This window comes from Opisthorchis viverrini, assembly GCF_000715545.1.
Source record: "Opisthorchis viverrini unplaced genomic scaffold opera_v5_607, whole genome shotgun sequence".
In the NCBI taxonomy this organism is placed as follows: Eukaryota; Metazoa; Platyhelminthes; class Trematoda; order Opisthorchiida; family Opisthorchiidae; genus Opisthorchis; species Opisthorchis viverrini.
The window spans coordinates 134,200-141,936 of NW_008752271.1; the positions used below are offsets into that span (position 1 = coordinate 134,200).

Sequence of the window (7,737 nt, forward strand, 5' to 3'; positions counted from 1 at the left end):
GTCTTACAGTGGAACGCGTAACGTTGACCCGAATCAATCGGGGTGTCGATCGGGTAGAGACTTCGTTGACCATCTCTTCACACCGTCAGATGTTGCAACAATGCCACATGTACAGACGACCCACGATCTTGATGTTCCCTGACTTCAGGAGCGCGTCAGATTCTGTCGATCGTGCTGTTAACCACACTTGTTCAACAGGGCACATCCCAGAAGTGTATGAACATAATCCGACCCCTATGCTCGCATAACCTTGGGCGGGTGAGTGTACGGAAGTTTACCTACAAAAGTGGCGTCCGACAAGGATGTCCACTCTCTCTTTCTTGTTTAACTTCATCATTGATGAACTAATGAGGCGGACGCTGGAAAGTCTTCAAAACCCCGGTTTTCAAACTGTTGCCGGTGAGAGCCTCATCGACCTGGAGTACGCATCTGACATTCCTTTCATTTTCGAAAACCAAAGAGCCCTGTTGAGTAGACTGACCACTATCTAACCATTTTTGGCACTCACCTTGCACCTTCAAAATGCGAAGTCATGCTTCAGAACGTGCAGTCTCTGAACACATTTAGTACATTCAAGAAGTCATGCTTCAGAACGTGCAGTCTCTGAACACATTTAGTACAATTCAAGAAGAATCACTACAGATTGTGGAAAATTTTAAATACCTACATACCTGCTTTACCTACACACATCGATACATACGCGCTAAGCAGAAAAACGAGCATTTGGTTGTACACCAAGTACTTCAACCTCGAAAAACACCCAGCACCATCAGCTCTGGTGACAGCTACCACCACTACGCGGTTCTTACAGCTACGGCAGCTCAGCCGAAACACTATCTACCGAGACGAGGGTTGTTCTCTATGCTTAATTCAGAATGGCTGAACCGCAAGGTGGACAACACATAACTTAGCAGAAGGATGTGAGAGATTAGGAAGAGTTTGGGTGTTGTACGCCTTCCAGGATGGGGTTCCCGTGATCCCTCCTACGCTTGGCTGGAAACATTGCAAGAAATGACGGCTGATCTTGTTGTCAGTTTCTCTTCAGATTGTCCGACTGAGCGCTTGGAGTTGTAGGCACCTTAGAATACTTGACGTAGATCAACACGAGGTATCCTCCCTCACTCATTCTTTTCCTCTTCTTTTCAATATACAGCTTTAAGTATAATTAGATCAAATATATGGTTGTACGGCAGTGAATCACCAGTGTCAACATGATGTTGGTGTCTCTGACTATGGTGAAATATGGACATGCTCGTCACCTGGAGGAAACAATTTAATGCATTCATACTCGGAGGATAGTACGATTTTACCTCCAGATCGCCTGGCAATACGATTATTCGCAGTACGAGGACTCACTGTTCTTCGTGGCAATACGATTACTCGCAGTACGAGGACTCACTGTTCTTCGCTGGGCTGCTCCCAGTTGGCCTTCTTGGCATGGGTGAACCCCTAAGAACTTAGTTCCAGCCAGCATGGCCCACAGGATCATTGCACTACAAAAGACCGACCGCCACGACAAGGTGAAACATTTAGGTTGGGGTAGGAAAATATCACATCCTAGAGTGGCGTTTACCGCCGTTTCTCCAAACCTTATAATCTCGAGGAAAATGAAATATAGAACAGGCAAGAAACTCACTGATTGTCACTCAGAAGAAAACATTCCACAGCTGCACGCAAAGCTGGTTTTCTAATACGCTGGGAAGAAAAGCACGCTTGGTGGTGAAACAACGGTTCTCACCTGGTTGAAACAGGCTTGTGGTTCAGGAACTAAAAGACAGTGAAGTGGAGTGAAGGGACTGATATTGGCTATCAAAAGTAAAGATTCTTCCTTCTGCGGATAGGTATAGTGCGCCAGAAATGAGTGACTTACAGAGGCTGAGTTTCCATTTATCGAACTAAGGTTGAGGAGAATTTCCTCGCGCGCTATGTTATTGAAATGAAACCCAGTGGGCGGGTCATTGAGAGAAAGGACTTCAATTGGTCTCCGACGAAGTTTAAACCGTTCAGGGAGGACCTGTTGCTTGCGATGAGGGATTAAACAAATCTCACCAAGACAACGGGTTTGAAAAAGATATCAGGCAACACGTGTGAAATCTTATCTTGCGGTAGCTTGTAACGGAATTTCCCCGTATCATGAGCTTTTGTCCAGAGATCAGAAAGTATTTGGTCAAACTGTAACAGGTGAAATAGTAAAGAAACATGAGCTCGTACCTTTGTCTGTCGTCCAGAAGCGCGTATGACGAAATCTAGTTGGTTGTAGTTGAATAACGTCATTCAGACAGTGATACACGGAGTACGCCTGTAACAGATTGGAAAAGTGTGAATAGGATCCCCATTCATCCCCCACTCAACAAATTATACGACAGTCTATTTTTCGAGCACAACTCATAAATTCTGACGTAAGAAGCTTTGAGATTTTACTGTTCAGGAGGGTGTCAATAAGACCAGAAACTGACCACGATTATAGGTTACTGCCGTTCCGATTTACGAGCAGAGCTTGGCTGTTGGTCGATAAAAAGAGCTAGCCTTCCTATGAGGATAACGTCTGTTGATCCAAAAAAATCAGATGTCAAGTTGGCTTAAAGGTGTGCACCATCCGCAACTTTACTTAAGCATTTACCCCTACCATGGCCTTGACTCCCGCGGTTCCCGTCGGTGATATGAGATCTGGTGACAACACAAAGCTCAGAACCATTGACATCATCACAATCGATAGCATAACGTCAGCGTTCAACACTGATACTTCGCCGCCGTACAACCAGGATTTATTAGAAAGCCTTATTGTGAAGAAAGGGATGGAAGCGGACAAAGAATGAGTTTAGTACTAGCCTAAAACAATTATTCCAAGCTGCCTACACCCCCAGACACTCATTCAGTCAATCTCAATAGAAACTGATAACAAGAACGCCACTGACATCGATTAACAGCCATGTGATGCAGCGTCTCCAATCAAGCACAGGGGGGACATTCTTCCACGGAAGTTCCCGCTGCAAAACCGAAGACCCGCTTTCTAACTGCCTCGTTACGGAATCGATGATACCAACCCACAGGAACTAATATTCTGAGACAAGGATTGTCGAACACCTGAAGACGTCTCAGTTCCGCTGCTCGAGCAGGCCAAGTCTCACAGCCATACAACAAGACAGTCCGTACCGTAGCCTGGTACACACGTCCCTTGAGATGCGGGCATATACCGTTTTGACGCCATAGGTATTTCGAATTAGCGAACGCGAACGCGAACCCAGTCTTGCAGATTCGTGTATTGACCTCATTTGTCACACTACAAATGCAACTTCCAAGCACAACCGACCGCAGTCAGGATAGACAAACGTGAACCAATCACGTGAGCTAAATTACAAAATAAACAAAGCCATAAGAAAATCTACTGTATGTACACAAATGTGAGCAAAGTAACAGTGATTAATTGTCGCTAAATGAATTTTGTGGTGTCCCATTCCAGATGATAGGGGCTGATAAACTGGTGACAACCGGCATAATTATGGTAGAGTGCCTGGCGAGCATCAGCAAACGGATTGACATTTTTCGCAGCGATGTAGCCCTCGATGCGTTTCTCGCAGTCGAGCAACTCTTGTGAGACGAAACGAGCTGGGAAGGGAAGTTTATCAGCCACGCGACTCAATACCCGGTAAGCTTCTTGCCAATCCAGGTATCCACCAAGTTCCACGATTATACGACCGGATCTGATGGGAGTGACGTAATGATGTATGTCGGCTGACAAATGAGAATAGTAAAGGACAATGGTCAGTGCACCGCTATAGTTTCAAGAATTATTTGGTAACTGAAGGAGCAAAAAAGGAACACTCAGGAAAAGATTCGCGCTGGTTGAAGTTGCAAGGCTAGATAATCAAATAAGTCTGTTCGCTGAGCTCGACAACTGCCTTGCAGTCACAGTTAAGCAATTTGTTGAGTGAAATTCTGACTCGAGTTGCAATACCCATAAAACTCAGACACTCATCAATAGATCGTGTTAGTAATGATAAATAATCGTTCATCTGAAACACTCTATCGCTGCCTAGCTGCCATGACACTGGGAGGAAGCACGAGGGCTAAGATAATGCCAACCAATATCTATGTGAATTCTCGTTGCACAAATATACAAACGCAGCACACAAAGCGATATTATCGATGAATTGTGAGACAAGGCTAGGCCCCCAGTAGAGAAGATGGAGCGAAGGAGTAGCATCCGCAAGCTTGAAGTGAAATACCTTCATACACTAAAGACATCAACTGCGTATTGCCACGATACGCGCACAAATGAAAATCACAAAAATGGGTTACAATGGGTTACAACGTGAAGTCAGCCATAAGGTTACTGACCAAGTGGCAGGGCCAAGTACAGGAACAAAAATGTGAATCCAGTAAACGGAAGTAAAGCGATAAAACGAAGAAGGTCCAGACACTGGTGCTTCATTTTTTGCCGAAAGAAGGGGTTAGCTGTGCAGCTGCATGAGGCTTAAACACATTGAGTCCTCATAGCGGAGTATACGAGTTTTACTATCTGAGAAGTGTCATTATCATCATTGGAAGCAACGCATGAGTAACTTAGCTGCCATACACAGAGTACACGTCGATAAGTGCGCACGCACTGATGGTATCACAGAGGTCCTCGAGTGTCGATTCGTGCACATGTACACTATATGACCTGCGTCTGAGAGTTGACGTCATGGAGGAACTATCATCGTTGTACGATCCCCAAAACTCTGTGGTCCAGCTGTGTTTCACGAAACTGATAGGATCGTACGATGAACAAGGACATGTGACGGTGATTCCTTGCTATCAACATTCAAATATCTACACATCCATGTGGACCTGGGCAGTCTACAACCATAATCCTTTCTAGCATGCACTCCATTTCAGATATAAGCGATGTCAGTCGGATACCACCATCGCACATGAGTTGCAAAAAACTGAAGTACATAGCGGACGGTTCAATGAGCATGTACGTGCAACATACAGAGTAGACGAGATAGGAAGCCACTAAACGATGAATATTTTGTCCCTCCACAAGTAAGTTGCCGTTGTCACTAAATGGGACTGACAGGAGATTCGAAAGCGGAAGGAAAGCCATATACAAGGCAAATAAACATCAGACGGTATATGGATGAACCAATACCTAGTCAGTCACGGTAAACAACGCATCTTACAGTTTTACAAAACAGAGGTCGAAAGGTGTTGTTGTTGAGACTAAGGAAAACGACTGAAACAGCGAGTTCAAGGTGGAACGGCAAAGTGGGAACTTACGCTTGCCGCCACCCATTCTTTTGCCTTGTGAGCGTTTCGTTTTCGCTTTCCACGGAGATTCGACGCCCCACACAGCAAACATACGCTTCTCATCCAGATGCCGGTTGATGGTGAGACGGAGCATCTCCAAATGACCAAACAACAATTCACCTCCATCAAGAGCCTGTGGCGCGGAAAAGTGGGAATGAAAAGTGATACTAAAACATTTTTAACGGCTTCTTAGCGAGTAATCTTCAAATTGCACCCCCACTGTCATTCGGACCTAGAAGGGAAATTACAATTCCGGCCAGCAGCTACCGGTGGTACATCCTCTCATCAAACAACTAGACGTCTCACCGAAAGTGTAGACATCCTCCTACTTATAAGATTGCTTAAAACTCTTCAATAACAGTCTTACGAGTAGTGTTACGTGCACACAATGCATTGCAACATCTCGAACGTCGTACCAACGGAAATATGAGGCTACCAGGCAGCTGAATAACATCATAAACAAGAGATTCAGCTGGGTGCCAGGAAAGTCTTTCATGAGCACCAAATTGGAATATGAATGAGTTTATCCGTGGACGTCATCGTGTTTCGCGTACTTAAGGGAATGCCAGGTGATAATCAGACACCACATCGGAGCTGGCCAAAAGTGGCAAGTGGTAGAAAGCAATCATTTGGTTGGTCGCTGCATGCCTACATATCCAAGGCCTTCAGAACCACAACAGTTGCCCACTACTTGAGACGCTAACTGAATGCATAGAATAAACACAGTCATCTTCCGGAGAGGTGACTATGGTGAGAACAAGCTCTAAAAGACTAAGTTGGGGCACTTCTACCGGGGAAGTGAATGTTTCCGATATTTCTGACGAATACAGTGAGTTCCAACCGAAGAAAAACTTAGGTACATTACACTGAGCTACATCGACCATGCAGATGCATAGCCAAGCAACTTGATAAACCAAGTCGACTAGACCAAGAAACAAGTCAGCGAGGACTCAGAAACGGGGCTGAACAAACGAGCTTTCGATCAAAAGCCTCCTTATCTAATCGAGGTGATACACTGACCTGTGTCAGCTGATGAAAGAATATGACATTTGGACTGATAATGTATCACATGAGTACGAACTCACTTGCACGCCATACTGCCCGTAACTAAGCTGGTTGCGCACCAGTTCTGGTCCGCGATAGTCAATCAAGTGACGAGCATGTTTCACCGGCTTAGTAGCTGTATTAATGTAAGGACTACGTTGGAGCGGATGAAGTCTCCGGCGTTCCGGTGGAAATTCAACAGCATCCAGTTCTCCTCTCACTTTCCATGGAACAAATGGATAATATTCCGATCGAAAATTCGACGATAGCCATCTAGTTGGCCGCGAACCGTTGCTGACAGCGAAGGTAGCAGGAAAAATGGACACGCGTTTTGGAAACCATTTTTTACACGCGTTCCTTAACAATGATGACTCCAGGAGCGTCAACATAGAGTCCAATGCTTCACAGCTCACTTAATTTAGGAAAATTGCGCAATGCCCTCTGACAAGCGTAAATAATGCCAAACTGCAAAGAAAGTAGGAAAATCAATCGCGTGAAAACTTAAGAATCACTTGCCATGAGCCATACTGCGCAAACTTTGTCAAAGTCGAAGAATAAGTTGCAAAAGTTTTCTCTATGACCATGACATAGGGATGGATAACCTCAAGTACCACACTCAAGCTCGGAGATCACTATTCCGCCAAGAAAAGATGGAGGGATCTCTCGGTAATGATTTTGAATGACTGATCGTTCTTTACACGAAGCATCCCACACGACCGAAAATCACCTATGCATTCAGTGTATTTTGTGGGTTGCTCCCGTCACTTAAGTTATCCAAAAAGGTCTAATATTGTCTGCCTACAGCACTACTACTACTGCTACTACAACACCTTCATTGGTCGACTGTTTCGATAGACTCACGACAACTGCGGGGATCGTGACAGATTTTACTTGGCTACGATCATTAACAGTATTTCTGTGCGAACTTGGTTGCATCAGTCTGGAAACAGGCTGCTCGGTTTGTAACACTCTTCGCAGCATTCAAGCCGAATTAGCAAAACTTGGAAGAATTGTGCTATTTCAAATCATTCAGATGTCATTTCAGAAAAAACAGTCGTGGCCTCGTGCTTATCTCGCCTTTGCCAGCTCCGTTCATCCATCGATGCTGAGCTCATCAAATGGCTTGCTACCAGAATACACGGTGTAACCCAGTCTACATAGTGCTGTATGTCTTCGAGAGCGTCCCAAAGTATGAGGACGGTCTAATGGTAGGAATGGCTGTTACAATTCACTTGTGGCGAATAAATAGCCATCCAAACCAATAGCAGTGGTACTAAGACGTGGTGAGCTCACAGAGCGTCGGCCTCTTTGCTGCAAAAGGCCGCAAATACCCTATGAAGGTGAACAGAGTCAGTGCGTGATGAAGTACAATTGCTAACACTCACCAACACTCGACTTCCA

At 45.0% G+C, this 7,737-nt stretch overlaps 2 protein-coding genes across 2 annotated transcripts in view; both read right to left on the minus strand.

Annotated features, from left to right (window-relative positions):
• Nucleotides 1–2,931, minus strand: part of T265_11840 (hypothetical protein) — a gene marked incomplete at both ends in the record, with an annotated part of 16,296 nt that extends 13,365 nt beyond the window's left edge. Inside the window, 4 exons of the mRNA XM_009178625.1 lie at nt 1,739–1,767; nt 2,050–2,172; nt 2,621–2,777; nt 2,894–2,931. Coding sequence (XP_009176889.1) covers nt 1,739–1,767; nt 2,050–2,172; nt 2,621–2,777; nt 2,894–2,931 — 347 coding nt within the window. The remainder of the gene's footprint in view (nt 1–1,738; nt 1,768–2,049; nt 2,173–2,620; nt 2,778–2,893) is intronic.
• Nucleotides 2,932–3,270: 339 nt separating this feature from the next.
• T265_11841 (hypothetical protein) lies at nt 3,271–7,129 on the minus strand (the record flags this gene model as incomplete). The annotated part of the gene is made up of 3 exons (XM_009178626.1): nt 3,271–3,732; nt 5,263–5,425; nt 6,378–7,129. 3 exons carry the CDS (start codon nt 6,723–6,725, stop codon nt 3,431–3,433), a joined length of 813 nt encoding a protein of 270 aa, XP_009176890.1.
• Nucleotides 7,130–7,737: the final 608 nt, after the last annotated feature.